Here is a 22,070-nt window from a genome sequence, read left to right as displayed (position 1 = left end):
TATTTAGACAGGATCTTGTTCGGTCGCCCAGGCTAGAGTGCAGTGGTGTGATCATGGCTTATGGTAACCTCAATCTCCTGGGCTCAAGTGATCCTCCTGCCCCAGCCTCTTGAGTAGCTAAGTCAACAGGCGTGAGACACCATGCCCAGCTAATTTTTACAATTTTTTTTTTTTTTTTTTTGCAGAGATGGAGTCTTGCTATATTGCCCAGATTGGTTGGCCAGAACTCCTGGCCCCAAGTGATCTTACTGCCTCAGTCTCCCAAACTGCTGAGATAAGAGGTGTGAGCCACCATGCTTGGCCTTATGACTGGCTATTTTTGATTAAATGTTGAACATTTTTCTGTGTCAGATTTTAGAAACTTTGGATGTTATCTTCCTCCAGAGGATTGACTTCTGGCAGGAGTCTGGCTAGCCTAAGAGCACTGACCTGCTCCAATCAGGATTGAGATGACTTGGAGCTTTAGCCTGTGCAGGTTGGTCTAATTCTAGTTTGCCTTTACTGGGCTGTATACCTGTGGGGTTAGTGCTTTACAGGCTCTTCTCCCAGGTGGACTGTGTGCTTGGGTTTTTGTGCCCTGAGCTCCAGGAGTCTGTCAAAGCCCTCATCACATCAGCCTATCAGCCACGCTTTCCAGATTGGCAGATGCCTTGAGGTGAAGAGTGACCAGGTGTTGGGCTTCCCCGCTAGGCTTCCTCCTGTCCTGGATCTTGGCATTTCTTCTTTGCCTTGGTAGTTCTCTGAAGCTGTGAAACAGATTCAGGTTATTCCTTTAGTTTTTCTTAGTTGTTATCTGCAGAAGAGTTGGTTTAAACTCCCTACTCTGCTATTGCTGGAAGCTATTTTCTGCTGTATTGTTGAAGTATAATTTGTTTAACCAGTCTTTTACTGTTGAAATAATAGTTTTACTAAAAAATAAACATTGATGTGTACATAATTTACATCTTTATTGCTTAATTTTTTACCCACTTACAATTATTTCCATATGCAAATTTGAAGTGGAATTGTGTTGAAAGTGTGCAAAAGTCAAAGCTTTTAATACATATTTCTAACTTGCTTTCCAGACACTGTACTCATTTATACTTTATCAACAGTAGATGAGATCAACTGCCTTTTTCATCTCTATTAAATCTAACTTCATAAATGTGCATGTGTTGTTCTTCCGTCCTGCAGGCACGTGCTTTAACACCTCAAACTGCCGAAACAGATGCCATTCGGTTTTTGGTTGGGACACAGTCTCTTAAATATGATAATCAGGTAACTATTTTTGACAAATGTATACATGATAATTACTAAGCCTATTCTTAGTTTCATAACCATTTTGCTCTGATTTTCCAGCAACATTTGAGAAATTAATGCCACATAAACAAAATAAAACTTTCACTGGATTTATGTCTATCTTCAAATCAAAGAATATTATCCATCTCTGTGCATCGACTGTGTTTAGTAATTTAAACTTCCTCTGTTTGGCATGACCTTTGTAGTCTTGTTTGGCTCTTGTGGTTATATAGATTTGGTTCTATAAGCAATTGAGAAGCAAGGATATGTGGTCACCACTACCCCTTCTTCTTGGGCCTGTGGATTACTTCTTTAATTGCTCACAGAACTCTTTGTAGGTGAGTGTGGGCTGGTTCACAACCTCATCCTCACTTGATCCAGGCTGTGGGGAAAAGAGAGATCAGACTGTTACTGTGTCTATATAGAAAGAAGTAGACATAAAAGACTCCATTTTGTTCTGTATTTGAGATGATGTTAATCTGTGACCCTACCCCCAACCCTGTCCTTGCAAGAGACATGTGCTGTGATGACTCAAGGTTTAACGGATTTTGGGCTGTGCAGGATGTGCTTTGTTAAACAAGTGCCTGAAGGCAGCTTGCTGGTTAAAAGTCATCACCATTCTCTTAATCTCAAGTACCCAGGGACATGTACACTGCGGAAGGTCGCAGGGACCTTTGCCTAGGAAAGCTAGGTATTGTCCAAGGTTTCTCCCCATGCGATAGTCTGAAATATGGCCTCGTGGGAAGGGAAAGACCTGATCGTCCCCCAGCCTGACACCCGTGAAGGGTCTGTGCTGAGGAGGACTAGTACAAGAGGAAAGAAGGCCTCTTGGCAATTGAGATAGAGAAAAGCATCTGTCTCCTGCCTATCCCTGGGCAAAGGAACATCTTGGTGTAAAACCTGATGGTATGTTCTATTTACTGAGAAAGGAGAAAACCACCTTAGGGCTGAAGGTGGGCCGTGCTAGCAGCAATACTGCTCTTTATGCGCTAAAAAGGTTTATGGAGATGTTTGCATATGCTTATCAAGGCACAGCACTTTTCTTTAAACTTATTCATGTCACAGAGATCTTTATTCGTAGACCTTCTCCCTATGATGATCCTATTTACCTACCACTTCCCTTTTTCTAAGACGGTAAAGATAATGATCTATAAATACTGAGGGAACTCAGAGACCAGTGCCAGCCCGCGTCCTCTGTATGCTGAGCGCTGGTCCCCTGGGCCCACTTTTTCTTTCTCTATACTTTGTCTCTGTGTCTTATTTCTTTTCTAAGTCTCTCGTCCCACCTGATGAGAAATACCCACAGGTGTGGAGGGGCAGGCCACCCCTTCACCAGGCCACTTGATCTGTCACTGCCACTTGATCCAGGTCCAGGCGGGGATACAGATGGAACCCTTTTGCTGTTCTGGCCACTGTAGCGGACACTCAGGAGATCTAGATTCGGTTCATGGCCTGGCAGTAACCATGTGACTTTGAGCACATGGATTCCCCTTCTGGACTCCATTTTCCTCATTGCTAAAGTGGAGATTAAAATGAGATGCTATGGTGATTGCGAAGATGTGCATTGTCTTTGACACCGGGAAGATGTGCGTGAGGCCATGTCAGACATGGTCTAGGGCCTCTGTCCAGCTTACCAGATCACACAGGGGAAATGGCATTCAAATAGCTGTTGAAGAATATGCAGGCCTGGGTAGGATATAGTGAAACTGTCACTCTCGTATGTCGATAAAGGTTTAAAATCAGCATAGTTATAGCTACTAATTCAGTGATATATCCTTAGAGCTTCATAAATAAATGTTTATGTACTTAATCTGTAATTCCTGTATCCCAAACCTAGAAAAAATCATTATACATGAAGAATATTAGTTATAATGATACTTATAAAAACTTACAAGCAATCAATGTCAAAATGCGTGAATGTTAGGTTGAATGATATGGAGCCACTTGTAATGACAGATTCATACACTTCCCTCAGGTTGAATCTGGTTACTCAGAGTGAATAGTATTCCCTTATTACACTCGTTAAAAGTTACAGACTCCTAAGAAACATGACAACTTAAGAATTGTTAGGTGATTTGGTGGGGTGTTAACGTTGTGTTTATAGTATGATCACTGCGGTGTGAAAAAGCAAAGTGCACAATTGAATCTCTTCTTGGAATAAAGACTGGAAGGAAATAGGCCAAAAAGGACGAAAAATTGAGCCACGGGTTATCTTCAGATGCTATTCACAGGGTATATGTTCCAAGACCACCCAGTGGATGCCAGAAACCTTGGCAAGTACTGAACCCTAAGCATAATATGCTTTTTCCTATACTTACATATAGGTAAAGTTTAAGTTATAAATTAGGCACAACAAAAGGTTAACAACATAACTAATAAAAAAAGAACAATGATTATTAGTTATGAAAGTTATACGAATGTGGTCTCTGTCTCTCAGAACCCCGTACTGTGCTATACTCACCCTTCTTCTAGTTTTTTTTTTTTTTTTTTTGAGACAGTTTCACTCTGTTGCCCAGGCTAGAATGCAATGGCGTGATCTCAGCTCACTGCAACCTCCGCCTCCCAGGTTCAAGCGATTCTCCTGCCTCAGTCTCCTGAGTGGCTGGGATCACAGTCATGCACCACCACACTCAGCTAATTTTTGTCTTTTTTTTTTTGTAGAGATGGGGTTTTACCATGTTGGCCAGGCTGGTCTCAAACTCCTGACATCAGGTTATCCGCTGGCCTCAGCCTCCCAAACTGTTGGGATGACAGGCGTGAGCCACTGCGCCCGGCCACTCACCCTTTTTCTCGAGAAGATGGGCAATAATACAAGGCCTATGTGATGAGATGAAGTGAGGGGAATGACATAGGCGTCGTGATGTAGCGTTAGGCTATTATTGACCTTCTGAGGATTTGTCAGAAGCAGGAGCATCTGTTTTGGGTAATCCGGATCATCAAGCCATACAGTGTTGATGGTTAGATGTCAGGAACAGACAGTGTGGATGGCTCAGGGGCAGGTCTCTTTTGTAGTATGGATATGCTGATGAAAGGTGTCAGGAACAGAGAGTGTGGATAGCTCAGGGTATGGATATCCTGATCAAGGGATGGTTCATGTTTCTGGTGGGATGGAGTGGGGCGGCTCCAGACTTCACTGCACTACTCAGGATGGTGTGTGATTTAAATTTATGAATTGCTTATTTCTGGAATTTTTCATTCAATATTTTTGTGCTACACTTGACCACAGGTAACTGAAACCTCGGAAAGCAGAACCTCAGATTGGGGCGAGGTGGGGGCAACATCTAATCAGGATATAAAATTATTTTCTTTCTAATATTTTGTTTTCAGAATGTGTATATATGTATGTGTGTTACTTTTCTACTGGAAAAAATATAAGAAGGGAATTATTTATTTATAAAAATAGTTACCAATGGCCACCTGAGAAGGAAGGAGGACCCGCCATGAAGGTGGCCTGTGGTTTCAGGGATGGCGCCTCCAGGGGAATTGGGGAGTAAAACCCACATGGGCAAAAGAGGCACAGAGATAGGATGGGAGGCACGCCACTCTGCCTTCCAAATGCAGCTCCACAAAGCAGAAGCCAGCAGAAACCCAGGAATTCAACACAAAATGGGGCCATGGAAAGCATGATAGTTATGAGCAAATTACTGTGTACCTGCTCTTAGCCAGAATGTGGTAATGGCATTTCCATTTGGTAATGACATTAATGAAGAATCATTGGTACCAAAGTTATCAAAATAGAGAAATAAAAGAGGCCAGGTGTGGTGGCTTATGCCTGTAGTCCCAGCACTTTGGGAGGCCAAGACGGGTGGATCACTTGAGATCAGGAGTTCGAGACCAGCTTGGCCAACATGGTGAAACCCTGTCTCTACTAAAAATACAAAAATTAGCTCAGTGTGATGGCAAGCATATATAATCCCAGCTACTTGGGAGGCTGAGGCATGAGAATCGCTTGACAACTGGGAAGGCGGAGGTTGCAGTGAGCTGAGATCACACCACTGCACTCCAGCCTGGGTGACAGAGCGAGACTCTGTCTCAAAAACATAAAAAAAAAAAAAAAAGAAAGAGTCAGCCCAAAATGACAGAAAGGGTTTTAATCTGCCTTAATTTGTTTTTTGTTTGTTTGTTTGTTTGTTTTTTGGAACGAAGTAACATCCAATTAATTATTTTAAAGAAGCTTTCCAGTTTTTCTGTTTCCTTTCTTCTAATTTGAAGAGTTCTGCTAATTACTCAAGTTAATTTCCCAGTATCTTATTTTTTGAGTCAACAGTAGGTTTTATTACACACCTCATGTATTTCCACACTTGCCTGCAGTTGTCTGTGTGTGAATCCGTATGATAGGTACGAAGCTGTGTTTTTGACTTGCTGGTTTTGTCTTTCTGTTTCTGGTAAAGGCATGTGACATTGTTGAGCTGTTCGTTCATTCATCCACTCAACAAATGCTTACTTCGTAGATTGACAGAACTCTTTAATTCCTCTTTTTTCTGTGCTGAGTACACAAAACCTGAACAGATATTTGTGTCCTGAGCTCAGTGTTTAGTGAAATGGTGAAATGGACAAGCAGATACTCACAGTACTGTTAGTATTACCATCTGGTATAGTTTGGCCCTGTCTGCACCTAAATCTCATGTTAAATTGTAATCCCCAGTTTTGAGGGAGGGCCCTGATTGGAGGTGATTGGATTATGGGTGTGGATTCCCCACTTGCTGTTCTCGTGACAGTGAGTGAGTTATCACAGGTCTGATTGTTTGAAAGTGTGTGGCCGTGAAGGCTCCACTGACTTCGGGCTGCAGCCTGGCCCATGTGCCTTCTGTGACAATAGAGTCTGGCCTCCTCCTGCACAGTCGGAAGCCCCCGCCCCTCGCTCTGGAACTCCGGCTCTCCCGGGGAGTGGTAACTGGGAAGGGTTAATGGCTCCTGGCGTTGCCTCAGGCCCTCACTCCCTTCAGACAGTCATTAATTCCCTGGAAAGTGCCCGGTACCTGCGTCATTACTCCATGATGCAGCTGCGCTATCTGTCTGAAAATGTGGGGACTGTCACAGTTGCCGACTTTCCTCTGAGGGACGAACTGATTTGCATCCGTTTCCTCCTATGGGACAGGACTCTGTCGTAGCTCCCTGTGCTTGAGGAGGGGGGACAAGGATTTCTGGGGTCTTTGCTCGCTTTCTGGGGTTCTCCTTTGAGGAGGAGCTGGAGTTCTTCCTGGGGGGTGTGCTTATGGCGTAGCATGGGCAGGGATGAGGAACAAGGGGATTTCCGACCTGAGGCACTTTAAGTGCTTCTGTGGTCTGCATTTCCCGCAGACTTTCCCCGTATATTGGTACTCCCCCCACCCCCGCCTTCTCATGTAGATAAGGGATGAGTCTTCATCTTCCTCTGGAGACCTCTGGGAGTGCCATGGTGACAAAGAGGACCAGCTTTGCCTCTTCTAACGTGGAAGCATTGACCCAGTGGCTGGGATCCTCGTCAGTGAAAAGACTGATGTCACAGAAGGGCAATGACAGAGCAGCTCATTTCTTCCCCTGGGTAACTTCGTAGTTTCTCAGCTCAGCTGCATGGTTCTGCATCTGTTTGGATTTGTGACAGCTTTGTGCCTGCAGCCCCGCTGCCTGCAAGTCCTGTTCTCACCTGTGCTCAGAATCACCAGGGCGCTTGGTCAATGTTCAGATTCCCAGCCCCACTCTAGACTAACTGAGCCTTGATTTCTTCCCTGCTGCTCCCGCTCTCTCCTCCCTCACCCTTCTCTCTTCCTTTAATGGCAAAAGGACCTGGTTGCTCAGGGTCACTGAAGCATCATAGGGCAGCCTGGCTGCCTTTTGATGAGGCCTGATCCAGAGACTCCAGCCTGTCACTAAGCGTCCCTGACTCGCATTTCTGTTTCTTACTGTCCTCAGTGTGAGCTTTATCTTCAGGGGTCCTGTGTTTTTAGGGTATATCCCTAGATGGTCTGCCATACTTGGAAATTCTTTAATTGGTTCTTTCCAGCTTTCAGGTTCAGTGAGTCTTAAGATCTAACATATAAAGTGCTCTCTGATATTCCCCTTTTCCCTCACTCTTGAAGAATCGGTTTGACCCTGTATCAGTCTGTTTTCATGCTGCTGATAAAGACATACCTGAGACTGGAAAGAAAAAGAGGTTTAATGGACTTATGGTCCACCTGACTGGGGAGGCCTCACAATCACGGTGGAAGGCAAGGAGGAGCAAGTCACATCTTACCTGGATGGCGACAGGCAAAGAGAGAGCTTGTGCAGGGCCACTCCCCCTTACAAAACCATCAGATCTCGTGAGACTTATTCACTATTAGGAGAACAGCACGGGAAAGAACTGCCCCCATGATTCGATTATCTCCCACCAGGTTCGTCCCACAACACTTGGGAATTCAAGAGGAGATTTGGGTGGGGACATAGTCCAACCATATCACACCCTCAGATCTGTTGGTGTATTAGGCCATTCTTGCATTGCTATGTAGAAATATCCGAGACCGGGTAATTCATGAAGAAAAGAGGTTTAATGGTTCTGCAGGCTGTACAGGAAACATGGCTCTGGCATCTGCTTCTGGGACGGCCTGGGGAAGCTTCCAGTCATGGCAGAAGGCGAAGTGGGAGCAGGCACATCACATGGCGAGGGCGGGAGCGAAGAGTGAGGGGGAGTGCCACGTTTCAGTGGCCAGATCTCAGGAGAACTCACTATCCAAAACAGCACCCAGCCATGAGGGAGCCGCCCCCAGGATCTGAACATGTCCCACCAGGCCCTGCCTCCAGCACTGGGGATTACAGTTCAACATGAGATTTCGGCAGGGACAAATATCCAAACTATATCAGGTGGCATTCCTGCAAGTGTTCAGCTGGACGGGTTCTTTGGGTTTAAGGAGAAATTTATGATTTTTGTCTAAGGTTTTTGAGTCCTGATCTCTCCTACAGACAGCTTCTATTGTATTTTCCGTGAAATCTTCCGTTTTCCACCCCCTTTTCAATTCCTGAGCTGGAACTAATTGATGCCTTTTCTCTACTCTAGTCTGTCTTTGCGTATGCATGCCTCTAATATAAGGCTTCACGTTATAGGATTCCTGTTACTTCTATTCTGCATTAATTTTTCTCCAAATTCCTTGACACCTTGCCATCCCTGACACATACTGTGAGGCCAAGGACCATTCACTGCTGTGTCCTTTTGATGCCTGGTGCTGAGCAGGTTGTTGGATGGGTGTATTTTAAGGAAAGTCACAAACTTCTGTAATAATTAGTTCTACTGTAGCAAATGTACTTACTTCTCACAAGTAAATCTTGTGATGTCCTGTTGGGCATCTATTACATTTTCAGACAGACATCAGATTTGTTTCTGTCTGAAGAAGTCATGATATCCAGAAACCCCATGCCTGGACAATTCCAGGGTTTTGCTGCAAATTCCATCAGGTTCCCTGGTGTCCATATCAATGAGCATTGGGTCAAAACCCACAGCCAGTTTCATCTGTCCCACCAGAGTCACAAGGAGTCAACGCCCAGAATCTCTGTGGGCCCTGCTGCCGCCCTTGGGCCAGCCATCAGGTGGTGCCCCTCCCACTCGGGTGGGCTTGTGTTGCATTTGCCTCTGCTCGGTTTGTGAGGTGTGGGGGTGGGCAGGGCATCTGTCACTGCTTTGAATGAACAAAACATGCTGTGAGAAGTGTTGTGGACTCTGGATTGTAGGGTTTCCCCAGTCATCTGTTTCATTAGGGTTTCCTTAAAGCGTTTCTGTGGCACGGTGGTGGTGGTGGTTTTCACTGGACTTCTGTACCAGGAACGAGTCATATGTGTGCACCAGCGCAAATCAAGGCAAAGATGAACATGGTGCCCTGTTTCCCTCTTCTGCGTGCACCAAGCTAGATCTAGGGAAAGATAAGCATGGTGCCCCGGGGCTGCGTTCCCCCCCACATGTGCATCCATGTGAAGAGAAACAGAAGTTAGTGCCATGGTGCTGCCTCCCACTGTGCACTTGCTTTTCTATTTTCCTCTATGAACTGTACCCTACTTTGCTTTCTGAGAATTTTGGTCTCTCTCTCTATATATGCATATTTTTCTTTTCTTTTTTTTTTTTTTGAGACAGAGTCTTGCTCTATTGCCCAGGCTGGAGTGCAGTGGTATGACCTCAGCTCACTGCAACCTTCGCCTCCTGCAAGTGATTCTCCTGTCTCAGCCTCCCGAATAGTAGGGATCACAGGCACGCATCACCACGCCTGGCTAATTTTTATATTTTTAGTAGAGATGGGGTTCCATCATGTTGGCCAGGCTAGTCTTGAACTCCTGACCTCAGATGATCCACCCACCTCACCATCTCAGGGGATCAGCAGTCCCAAAGTGCTGGGATTACAGGTGTGAGCCACTGCACCCAGCCTCATCTCACTATATTGAATATGCCCCAATAATTTCACTATATTGATTATACCCCCCCCTTTTTCCTTTTTTTTTTTTTTTACAGAGTTCTACTCATGTCTTTCTGATTTTTAGAGTGAGAGGCCGCTCCCTACTGAAAGGAGGAGCCGGTACTTCAGCCCTGTTCTCTGCTACCAGAGGCAGCTGGTGGCATTCCAGTGACTCAGTTAGTTTCCAGCCTCTGCCGGAGCCCTTGCCCACCCACTGCACAGGCTGTGTCACCTTCTGCACAGTTCTGAGCAACGTGCTCCTGGGGCACAGGGAGCTTACAGGGAGCTTCTGGAACGTGGAGTCTTTTTTCTCCCCCACTGTCAAGTGTACTGTTTGGGCTTCATGGGCAAGAGCTGTTAATACCCTATGTTTTAATTGCCTAAAAAAGCAGTATTACTATGTTTAGGGAAATGGCGGTTATTGTATGGGACTCATAAGCACTGGAAAATCAGTAACATACTTAATAACTGTATTACTTACCATTTAAGTTCTTAGCTAAAGGACCAATATGTGTTTTGGCCGAGTGTGGTGGCTCACACCTGTAATCCCAGCACTTTGGAAGGCAAAGGCAGGCAGATCACAAGGTCAGAAGTTCGAGACCAGCCTGGCCTGGCCATTATGCTGAAATCCCGTCTCTACCAAAAATACAAAAATTAGCTGGGCTTGGTTGGTGCCTGCCTATAGTTACAGCTACTCAGGAGGCCGAGGCAGGAGAATTATTTGAACCAGGGAAGCGGAGGTTGCAGTGAGCCGAGATCATGCTGCTGGACTCCAGCCTGGGCGGCAGAGTGAGACTCTGTCTCAAAAAAAAAAAAAAAAAATAGGAGTGTGTGTTTCTCTTAGAACAAAGGGATCTTAGAGATGTAGTTTCCTAAATGTACAAATGCTGAGAAGGGCCCAGATATACAAAGAGCCCAGAAAGGGTTAGTGGCTTGCCCAAGGTCACACAGCCAGGAATGACGGAATCCAAATGAGAGACCAGGTCTCCTGACTGGCAGGTCACGTTCATGTCAGCACCGAGCTGAAGCGTGAAGCCGACTACAGTAGAAACTGTGTTTTCAGGGTCACTTGCTGTAACCAGGAGTAAAGAAAACCAGCGATATGGGCCCATGGCTTGTCCTGTCCAAGATCTGGTCCCAGGCAGTATTCAGTATTCCGCATAACTCTTAAGGAATTGCCACTGAGCAGGTGGGTTTTATTAATGGATGACGTGGCAGGGAAGGCGTCTCCTGTCGTCTGTCCAGTGGCTGTCCAGGGTGAGAACGGGGGAGGTTTGCCATCAGTGGCCGAGGGCATCTCCTGCCTCTGGGGAAGCCACTGGATCGTTCACTTGCCCTAGGAGGGTGGCTCTTGATTTTTTAATATCCAGTCCTGTTTATGTGTGGTAGTTTTTATTTTTATTTTTTTCTGTGGAGATGAGATCTTGCTGTGTTGCCCAGGCTGGTCTTGACCTCCTGGGCTCAAGCCATCCTCCCACCTCCACCCTGCAAAGTGCTGAGATCACAGGTGTGAACCACCGTGCCTGACCCTTTTCTTTTCATTTTTTTTCAATTCTCAAGAGTTTTTGAACTTTCACTTGAGAAACGCAGATGAAATGGACAGTGCGGCGGCCTCAGCTCTGTACTCAGCAGCCTGGCCCTGCAGCTCTGTACTCAGCAGCCTGGCCCTGGGCTGTGGCCACACTGTGGCGTTTCTCTCCAAGCCCCAATTCTTCCAGAAAAGGAGGGAGAGGTGATTAAGTTCATCTTTACTGACTTTGTAATAAATTTTTATAACTCTTTATTCTAAATCTTTACAATGTCGTCTATGGCCTTAGCCCAGCACTGGTAAAATCAACTTTAAAAATTTTAATGATGATTCAAAATATATGAGTTTGATCTTCATTATAAACGATTAACACATTAAAAAAATCCAATGTGGTGTGAAAAGTTTAAAGTAACATTTAAGTACTGCTTACAGGGCGACCGTCTTTCCAGGCCTGCCTAGCTGGTGTTAATGGCTCTTTCCTTTGAGCCCTGGTAATCTTTTGCACTCACCTTAGTTACAGTGTTTCTTTCTCACATTACTCGTTTTCAGAGCCGGCCTGTACCTGCATATGTTTATTCAACAAAACAGTTGTTTATACTCTCAGGTGAGCTGGGTGTAGGCTGGTGCCCTGAGAACAGAGTTGAGGAACTGGTCCTTCCTTCCAGCTGGGAGCTGCCTCTCACTCTGGCTTGCTGCCGCCCTGCAGAGCGCACGTACCGGGCAGGCGGTGGGCTGCAGAGCGCATGTACCGGGCAGGCATTGGGCTGCAGAGCTCGCGTGCCAGGACCAGGGGCTCCCGTAGGCCTGGTGTGCCCAGGCCCTCCACTCTTCAAGCCTCGGTCTTTTCACCTGTAGATTGTGGTTAATAGTAATATATTCTAGGGCTGTTTTAAGGATTAAAGCACTAAAGTGTATAAAATACTTTGCATAGTGCCTGGTGCAATATAGATTTCAGCCATTACCTCGTTATTTTTGCTCATGGTGGTTGATGGCATCCTGTTTGAACAGCCCCGTGTTAAAACAGTTCGTGAAGATGTGTACTTTGCGCTACTCTATGAATCAGCCATAAAATAAGGGATGTGGGAAAATCTCAAGACTCATCAGGCTTAGCAATGAAGGTTAAAGACCATTTCTATTGCAGTGTGCCCAGATTAGGAGACATGGGCTTGGGAGGAACATGGATCCCCCTTCTGCCCTGTGCGTGCTTGCTGGCTGGAAGAGGTGAACCTAGAGGAGCTGAGTCCCGTTGGAAAGCTGTGCCTTGTGTCTCCATGAGAAGGAAAACAGCTTTATGGGAAGAAAGTGGGTCCAGCCAGAGGCAGAGCCTGTGGGGAGGCAGGAGACTAGGAGAGAGGGTCTGCTGAGACTTGCAGCCAGGCCGAGGGGCCAGCGTGGGGGCCTCGCCGCATGGTCCTGAAGACACACCCAGAAAACCCCCGGCTGAGCCTGCTGCCCTGGTGCATTTCAGAGGAGCAGATTTGCAAAGTAGTACATTTAAGTGCGTCCCTTTTTTCAGTGCTAATGGATTTCCTGATAAGTAGGAAATGTGAAAAATGCTGAGGAAAAAAATTCCCTAGCAACACAAAAATTACTTATAATTTTCTGTATCCCCTTGTGGTCTGTGTTCCTGTGTGATGGTATTATATAATCACATGCCATTTTATAGCCTGCTTTTAAAATTTAATACTCTTGTAACATTTTTGGTATTAATAATTGCTCTTAATCATAACTTTTAAAGCTATATAACATTTCATAATACACCTTTTTTTGTTCATTTATTCTTTGGGGCAGATTTCACAAAATCAAATTATTGTTTCAGTTTCAACATTTATGTAGTTCTTATTTACATATTATAATGAACCTTATAAAAGAATTGGACAAGTTATAATGTGGACCAATACTATCATAGAATTCCCTGTATTGGTTGCCATCACTTAGAAGAAGTTGGCTAATATAGTCAATATTAATTGGTATCTTGAAATTCTCATTTTAAAATTTTTAGGTTGTTGGTTATAATAAAGAATGAATTTTCTTCATGTATTTGTTATTAGTTTTTATTCTAATGCATTTCTGCCTGTAAGGTATAACTATAACTTAACATGCATCCAAGTGTACACATCCAGAATATGCTACTGGGGGCGTCTTTACACATGCATGCACCAGTTCCCCACACCCACGTACCCCCCCCACACCCACACCCATGATGCACCCACACCCTCCCACACATCTCCCACACGCCTGCACCTGCCTCACACCCACACACACGTGCATTCACACCCGTGTACACCCACCATAGCCATGTACCCACAGACCCTCACACACACACTTACATTCACGCCTGCACCTGTCTCACACCCACACTCCCTCCACACACACCTGCACCTCCCCCACACCCACACACACATACAGAGGTGGGCCACATACCTGTGCTCCCACACATGCACACCCACGCATATACACGTGTAGACCATGTACCCATGCTCCCACACACAGGTGCACACCTGCACGCACACGCGCCCACACCCACGTGCACCCGTGTCACCGCCATGGAGGGCACCCCAGCAGTCCCCTAAGATTCCTGGAGTCTGGGCCAACTCCAGGCCTGCGGTGAATGGTCTCTGTCATTTGCCTGAGGTTACAGCACAAGGTGCTCCTTCTCGTGTCTGATTTTTCTCACTCAGCGTTGTCTGTGCGTGTGTTTTTGTTACTTGTCATTACTCTGAGAATTGCATTTGTGAATATACCACAACTGATTTACCCATTCTATTGTGGGTTTTTTTTTTTTTTTTGAGACAGAGTCTCACTCTGTCACCCAGGCTGGAGTGCAGTGGCGTGATCTCAGCTCACTGCAACCTCCCCTTCCTGGGTTCAAGTGATTCTCCTGCCTCAGCCCCCCAAGTAGCTGGGATTATAGACGCCTGCCACTACGCCCGGCTAATTTTTAAATTTTTAGTAGAGACGGGGTTTTACCATATCGGCCAGGCTGGTCTTAAACTCCTGACTTCAGGTGACCTACCTACCCGCCCTGGCTTCCCAAAGTGCTGGGATTGCAGGTGTGAGCCACCGCACCTGGCCTACCCATTCTGTTGTTGATGGACATCTGAGATGTTTACTGCTTTGGCTATCAAAAATGTATCTGCTGTGAAAATTCTTGCACTTGCCTTTTCTTTGGTGTTTGTAGGGTCTATCCCCAATTGTAGAGATGTAGCATCATAGGACATATGTATTTCTGCCAAATATTTTTCTCAATATCACTGAGTAATTATTTAATAATTAATAGTATATTATAAATGTGTAACAGGTCCACAGAGGAAAAAAACTGTTCATAGGTAAACTTTCCTTGGGTGTGGAAAGGAAAAAGAGTACAATAAAGTTTCACTTATAAAAACAAGTGCTGTGCTCATTTCCCTGGTTCTTAGATGTGTGATTTGTAATTGGAAGCTGTTCACTGGGAATATTTCTGAACCTGCTGTGGGAACTGCAGTGGCCCTGAATGGAAAGGGCGGGCGCACGTGCTCACCAGGCTCCTGCTCTGCGGCGGGCAAGCCGGCCATGTCTGGCTTCTCCCCGGCCCCAGCACCCGGCACTGGCGGCCCCGCTCTACTCCTGGGAGATTCTGGCTCAGCTCACATGGCTCTGGCACTGGCCGGGTATGAATTCCATTCTGAGCAAGTCCAGAATGACTCCTCGGGGTGACCTTATACTGCTGTGAAGAAATAAGTGAGACTGGGTGATTGATAAAGAACAGAGGTTTTTTTGGCTCACATTTTGGAGCTGTGCAGGAAACACAGCAGCATCTGCTTCTGGGGAGGCCTCAGGAAACTTCCAATCATGGCGGAAGGCGAAGAGGGAGCAGCCGCCTTACTTGGTGGAAGCAGGAGCAGGAAGAGGGGAAGATGCCACTCACTTTTTGGTGGTGGTGGTTGTTGAGACGGAGTCTCACTTTGTCGCCCAGGCTGGAGTGAGTGGGGCGATCTCGGCTCACTGCAAGCTCCACCTCCTGGGTTCGTGCCATTCTCCTGCCTCAGCCTCCCGAGTAGCTGAGACTACAGGCGCCGCCACCACGCCTGGCTAATTTTTTGTATCTTTAGTAGAGATGGGGTTTCACCATGTTGGCCAGGCTGGTCTCAAACTCCTGACCTCAGGTGATCCGCCTGCCCCATCCTCCCAAAGTGCTACAATTACAGGCGTGAGCCACCGCGCCCAGCCCATGCCACTCACTTTTAAATGACCAGGTCTCAGGAGAATTCACTCTCGTGAGGACGGCACCAAGTGGGGATGGTGCTAGCCCATTCGTGAAGGCCCGTCCCCCACGATCCAGTCACCTCCCACCAGGCCCCAGGTCCGACATTGGGATTACAATTTGATGTGAGATTTGGGCGGGACACAGATCCACACCATATCAGACCCTGAGAGGAGCAGCTGGAAATAATAAAAGGGCCATCTGAGGCTTGGGTGACGTGTAGGTGCTACTGGGTATTGTGGAGACAGTTTAAAAATAGCATTTAATGTTTGTTTTGATTGCAAACGTATGGCGGAGTGGGCCAGGCACGGTCGGTCTCAGACCTCATTGGGCAAAAATGTTAAAAGTAGAAATAAAGCACAAAGAAGTAAGGGAAAACCACCTACACTTCCACCATGCGGACACCATTCAGGCACCTGCTAGTTTCTTGTTTGGACGCGTGTACTTTTTAAAAACAAACAAACAAGAAAAGGATGTAGCATTCGTACAGTTCCTTTTTTATATTATCTTCTAAAATATATATTACATCGTTCCATGCCACTGAGTAGTCTGCAGTTTACCGAATGGCGTCATAATATTATATTACCTTCAGATACTGCAATTTATTTGAATAGTTTCCTATTACTAAACATTTAGGTGACTTCTAATTTTTTTATTACAATAATCAATGCCATAGTAAATGTACTTGGATATAAATCTTTTGTGCAGATCCATGAATATTTTTCTTAGTACAGATTTACTTTTAAAAGAGGAATTACGTTTTCTCATTGACTTGGGTATTCGTAAGAAATTAAATGTGAAATCATTTCAATTCCTCTAAAAGTTATCCTGGAAAGCATGGAGATAGTATATTTAACTTTCTTATGTAGTGGCTAAAATGTTATACCATTTAATGCCATAAGATAATAGGCACCAGTGGCTGTTGGACTTGTTTTTGAAAAGAGAATAAAAGCGTATGAATATACAGCCTTTTCTTACTCTCTCCTACCTTAATCATGTCTGACATATGAGTTGAGTTCTGCCCACTATAGACAGAGTGGGCCAGGCATGGTCAGTCCCAGACCTAATTAGGCAGTTGTGGCCTGCTGCCCTTGCCCTCCCCAGCAGCCATGCAGCAGGCTGGGAGGACTTTGCTGATAGGGACAGCCCTGAGCAGCTCTGGCCTTGACACCAACAGTGGCTCAGTCTTAGAACCACTTGAAGACACAGCATTTGGTGCCTTCTTTCTTTAAGACTGGATGTGACCAGAGGGCAATCTTACGTAGCTTGCAATCTTAAAAATGTTCCACAGGGATTTTCTAACTTGTCTTTGGAGAGGAGTCCAGTAAGAAATTATAGAAGTACGTACTGTTGGCATAATAACAATCAATTAAAGATGTATCTGTCATGAAATGTGCATGTGATTATTCTTTGTAATCATGACGTCTGATGAAGGTACTGAGGAAAGTGTTTGAGATCCTGATGTGCTCTTTTCTTGTATTTCTAGATCCACATCATAGATTTTGACGATGAAAACAACATTATAAATAAAAATGTCCTCCTCCATCAAGCGGGTGAGATCTGGCACATTAGCGCTAGTCCTGCAGACAGAGGCGTGCTGGCGACCTGCTACAACAGAAGTAAGTGCAGCTTTTCTAAGGTACCTGGTCACTGGAGGTCACTGGAGGTATTTCCTAAGACTGGTTTTGTATTGCTAGTGGGTCGACACATGACTTAAAAGATTTAGCCATTAACGAAGGTGTTGCATACACAGAGAAGCCATGATATTGTGTGTTTGCAGAAATTATTAGAATCTTAAGAGTCTAAGAATTGAAGCTGTAATCAGCTGTTCCAGGAACGTTGCCCCTTGGTCAGGGAAGTACAGTGCTAGAGGTTCTGGCAAGGCAGACACAGGCGTCCTGATGCAGAAATTGTACGTTGCAGGGAGCAGCAGGGATTCACCTCTTTCTTGGTCTTGGTGACCGTCTTCCAGTCCTCTTTGGTAAGGGCAGTTCCATGCACACACGCGTGTTGACTGGTGATACGCCTGATTGGCTTCTTCCTGCCTGCTGTTGGGCTCTCCAGGTTCTTGGGGCTCTGGGACCTTAGTTTTTGTCAATGCAGACGCCTGAGTCACTGAACTGAGCCTCCCTCTTTCCCAGTTCTCCTTGTTCGGTCATCGTCAATGACTCCTTTTTAAATTCTGGCTCTGTGGAGAAATATCTCCTAGGATCTCTTTCTTTACCATGTAAGCCAGAACAAATTCTTTGTAGTTTTTGATAGGTAGTTTCTAAAATGTTGCCTTCATTTGTCCCACAGGCTGAATGACTGTTTAGATACTTTTAATGCATTCTGTCTGATCTTCCCTCTCATACCCTCTGGCTTCAGAATATTGATGTGTAGGGATTGCATAGCTTGTGTATCAGGCTGGTCACCAGGACGTCCTGATCTAAAATTCTGCTTTCACCGAGTTCTGTGTATGTTTCCCTTCCCTTTCCCTCTCCTTTTCCCTTTCTTTTCCTTTCTTTTCTTGACAGAGTCTCGCTCTGTCACCCAGGCTGGAGTGCAGTGGTACAATCTGGGCTGACTGCAACCTCTGCCTCCTGTGTTCAAGCAATTCTCCTGCCTCAGCCTCTCGAGTAGCTGTGATTACAGGTGTACGTCATCATGCCTGGCTAATTTTTATATTTTTAATAGAGACAGGGTTTCACCATGTTGTCCAGGCTGGTCTCGAACTTTTGACCTCAGGTGATCCACCCGCCTCGGCCTCCCAAAATGCTAGGATTACAGACGTGAGCCACCGTGCCCGGCCCTCCTTCCACTTTAACTTCACAGCCGCCCCGTGTCCACTCTCTGAGGGCCCTGCCTTCCACTTGGAGGGCAGTGTGGCGTGTGGCTGAGTGTGGCTGTGCACCTCCCTCCGGCCAGTGGGAGGGTGGGGATCCGAGAGCCTCCTTGTGTTTTGTCTGCTGTCTGTGCCGATTGGTCCAAGCTGACAATGTCTCAGCAGAAACACGTTTCTCAAGAATCTGTGGGTCTTCAGTAGATTTCCTGAGGCTTCACTCCCTCAGACAAGAGCCTAACTGCAGATCTTTTAGAAACGATCTCTTCTCTGCCTTGGTCTCCTGCTAAGACGGCCAAGGGACTGCCCCCTTCACCCTTGACCCTTCATCTTCACCCTTCACTCTCTCTTCTGCCTGAGGATCTGTGAGATGCTTCCTCCGCTTCTTGAGAGGCCCTTCCTAGGCCTGCACTCTGACCTCCTGATCTTCCCGAGGCTTTAACCACATGCAGTGTGGCCCATCCTCAGCCTTTTCTTAGGGGCACACCCTCCTGACAGTCGGCATATTAGTCCATTCTCGCACTGCTATGAAGAACTACCTGGGTGGGACTGAGTAATTTATGAAGAGGTTTACTGGACTCACAGTTCTGCAGGCTTAACAGGAAGCATGGCTGGGTGGCCTCAGGAAATGCACAGTCACCGTGGGGGTGACGGGGAAGCCAGGGCCTTCTTCACAAGGCAGCAGGAGAGAGAGAGCAAAGTGGGAAGAGCCACACACCTTCAAACAACCAGATCTTCTGAGAACTTACTGTCACAAGAACAGCAAGGGGGAAATCCACCCCGTGATCCGGTTGTCTCCCACCAGGTTCCTCCCCTGACACGTGGGGATTACAATTCACGATGAGATTTGGGTGTGGACACAGACCCAAACCATATCAGTTAGGCTTTTCATTTCAGCGCCTTTTCCGGCTGGAGACGCTGGGCTTGTAGTTACTCCACCATCGTATAGCTCTTCCCGCATTTGCTCTCTTCTCCACCCTTGCCCTGTTCCCCCACCAGGAAACCCCCCGAGTGCAGGACCAGCCTCAGCACAACAGGAGCTGCCTCCACGACCTGCAGGGCACGGCCTTTCTGCCCCCTGGATATTCCAGGCACGCTCTGCTTTTTCTGTGGCTCCTCAAAAGCCTCCCAGCCTCTACCCACTGCTGGAAACCAGAGCTCCTCCTGCATTTCAGGCATTTGTTACCGCGGCCCCTGCTTCCATAGTCATTATACACTGCAGAGGAATTCCCACAAACACAGCGGCTTCCAACAGCACATGCCTCTTCAGCGGTATGTACTGGCTGTGGCTTCGTAGGGCCCTGGCCTCGGGTCTCCAGGCTGCCATCCAGGCCCCTGCCAGGCTGTGTCAGGGCTCTCACCTCACGTGGCTCCTGGGGTTGTAGGATGCAGGCTTGTCTCCTGGCTGTCTGCTGGGACCACCCTCAGCTGCTCCCAGCTGTAAGTGGGCTTTGAGTTAAGCTGCCAAGTTTGTGGCAATTTGTAGGAGCAACAGAAAACTAACACAGTTGCCGAGCAATCTTGGTCTTGTTGGTCGTCCACAGGCATAAGTTGATCGCGTCCTTCAAGTTACCCTGGATCTTGTGATTTTCAGTCGTGGCTTCCAGGGACTGACTCTTTCTGCCAGACTTCGAAGGCAGCACGGATCTTCTGTTAAGTATTTCCCTAATCTGTCAGCCTCTCGAGGAAGAAAGACAAAATTGTTCCACAACATTCATGTCTAAGTTCCAAGAATTCTGTTTTATTCCTGCCATAGGCAGAACTGAGATTTCCATCCTGCAGGGAAGGCTGTTTTCCAGTGTGAAATGCTGCGAGTTCCTGCTCTGATTAGGAAAGAGCAGCACAGCTACTTGACTCGTGCTTAACCTGGCTCTTCGCCCTTTGAAGCACACGTGGTGCTGTGTCTCACCTGAATCGGGTCATCTGCAGCAGCGGTCGCGCCCGTGGGGCACGCCGCCAGGCCCTCCAGCTTCAGGTGCCTCCGGAAAAGCCTGGAGTCGCAGACATAAGCTTGCTCTGCATAACCCAGTGCAGGGAAAACGTTCTAGAGACTTCCTGTGTTTTGCAAACGTACTTGTGCTCTGTAGTTTTTGCACTTAGCTCGCCTCTAAATCACTAGGCTTCCACATTACAATGAATCAAATATGAATTAAATCCAAAAGCACCACAAACTTAGATTAGACGACATTGCTTAAATTATCCCTTCATCATAACAAATCTCTTTGCAAAGATCAGAGTTGCACTGTATCCTCCTTGTCTTCCAATAGTGTTTTCTCCCATTGTGCTTTTCCCCTGCCGTTGCCTGGGCTGTTGGGAGGCCTCTTGCGGCGTTTACTGTGTGTCTGTTCCTGGTGTGCTGTTTATTAGGGTGCACTTATAGAAAAGCTCCTGTTGTCTGCTGTCCTTGGAGCCCCACACGTGTTTTCTTTGTTTCTCCTCTTTTGTAGCCCTTCCTTCTTTTTGTTTCCATTAGTTTGTGTGGTATTTTGGTGAACGGTTGGCATCTTTTAATGAAGAGACCGAGGGCTTCTGAGACACGCCTTTTGGCACACACCCTGTGTGGGGCAGGGGCAGGCAGTGTGGGAAGTAGAACCGTAGGTGGAGAGGGCGGGCAGATCACAGGGTCAACTGGCGTGAGTTGTTAGGAGCACCCTCTTTCCGGCAGACAGTTGCCCTCTTCTAAAGTTGCTTTCTGTGTCTTCCTTCACAGATGTCCTGAAATCCTTTTTCAGGCTTTTTTTTTTTTTTTTTTTTTTTTGGAGATAGAGTCTCACTCTTGGCTCTTGTCACCCAGTCTGGAGTGCAGTGGCACAATCTTGGCTCACTGCAACCTCCGCCTCCCAGGCTCAAGCAATCCTCCCACCTCAGCCTCTCGAAATAGCTGGGACCACAGGTATGCACTGCCATATCTGGCTGATTTTTAAAAACATTTGTAGTAGAGATGAGGTCTCACAGTGTTGCCCAGGCTGGTCTTGAACTCCTGAGCTCAAGTGCTCTGCCTGCTTCAGCCTCCCAAAGCACTGGTTTTACAGGTGTGAGCCACTGCACCTGGCCTTCCATGGGTCTTATGGGGAGGAAGGGATACAGCAGCCATGGAGACGGGGCCTCTGGGGAGAGTGTCTAGAAACAGTTCATTTGGAGGGCCTCACTCTTCTTTAGGATGTCGCTATTGGTTATTTGTCAGAAGCAACAGTGTTTACATTCTGTCTTTATTGCTTCACACTGAATCTCTTCGAATCAGTGGAAGTCTGCAGTGTGGTAGAACTCTTGTGCACACAAGCACACGTGCTAGAATGAACATCACAAATAGGCAGAAGTGGATGAGCTCGTGACTTATTTTTTTAAATGCAAGCAAGAAACCCTTTCTCTGTACCCTTACTATCCATAAGAAGGGTGGTCAGGAACAGCGGTGTTGAGTTCCCCGTGCACAGCTGAAGGATCTGGTGCTCACAGGCAAAGTCTCCTTGAAGAGTGATGTTCTCTTCACGTTGTCTTAGAAAATGATAGAAAATTTGCATGAGGTTAAAGTATCCTAAAAAGTCAAACATTTTCAGATTAAACCATACATCCATATCTCCTAGCTTAAATCTCTATCCATGCAAGGAACAAGTGACAGATTGCCATCGATTACTGATAGGGATTTATACCTGCTGTTGATTTATTTTCAGTTATTACCTGTGATGATTGTGAAAAAGACATTCTTGGAGTTGGTGAAAGGGGGAGTTGTAGCACAATAAACTCATGGAATGTTTTCTACATAGATGATGAAGATTTAAAAAACAACTTAACTCTCCTTTCTGATCATTT

At 46.4% G+C, this 22,070-nt stretch overlaps 1 protein-coding gene across 2 annotated transcripts in view; it reads left to right on the top strand.

Annotated features, from left to right (window-relative positions):
- The window catches only part of EIPR1 (EARP complex and GARP complex interacting protein 1), a 176,196-nt gene that overhangs the window by 16,563 nt on the left and 137,563 nt on the right, over window positions 1-22,070 (top strand). The window contains exons 2-3 of one of the 2 annotated variants that reach the window (XM_007971618.3): window positions 1,174-1,257; window positions 16,929-17,061. In XM_007971618.3, the coding sequence (XP_007969809.1) occupies window positions 1,174-1,257; window positions 16,929-17,061 (217 nt within the window). The remainder of the gene's footprint in view (window positions 1-1,173; window positions 1,258-16,928; window positions 17,062-22,070) is intronic. The other variant, XM_038006508.2, reaches the window with a different exon arrangement.

This window comes from Chlorocebus sabaeus, chromosome 14 (genome assembly GCF_047675955.1).
Source record: "Chlorocebus sabaeus isolate Y175 chromosome 14, mChlSab1.0.hap1, whole genome shotgun sequence".
Lineage (NCBI taxonomy): Eukaryota > Metazoa > Chordata > Mammalia > Primates > Cercopithecidae > Chlorocebus > Chlorocebus sabaeus.
This window is presented reverse-complemented; position numbering and strand designations above follow the sequence as displayed.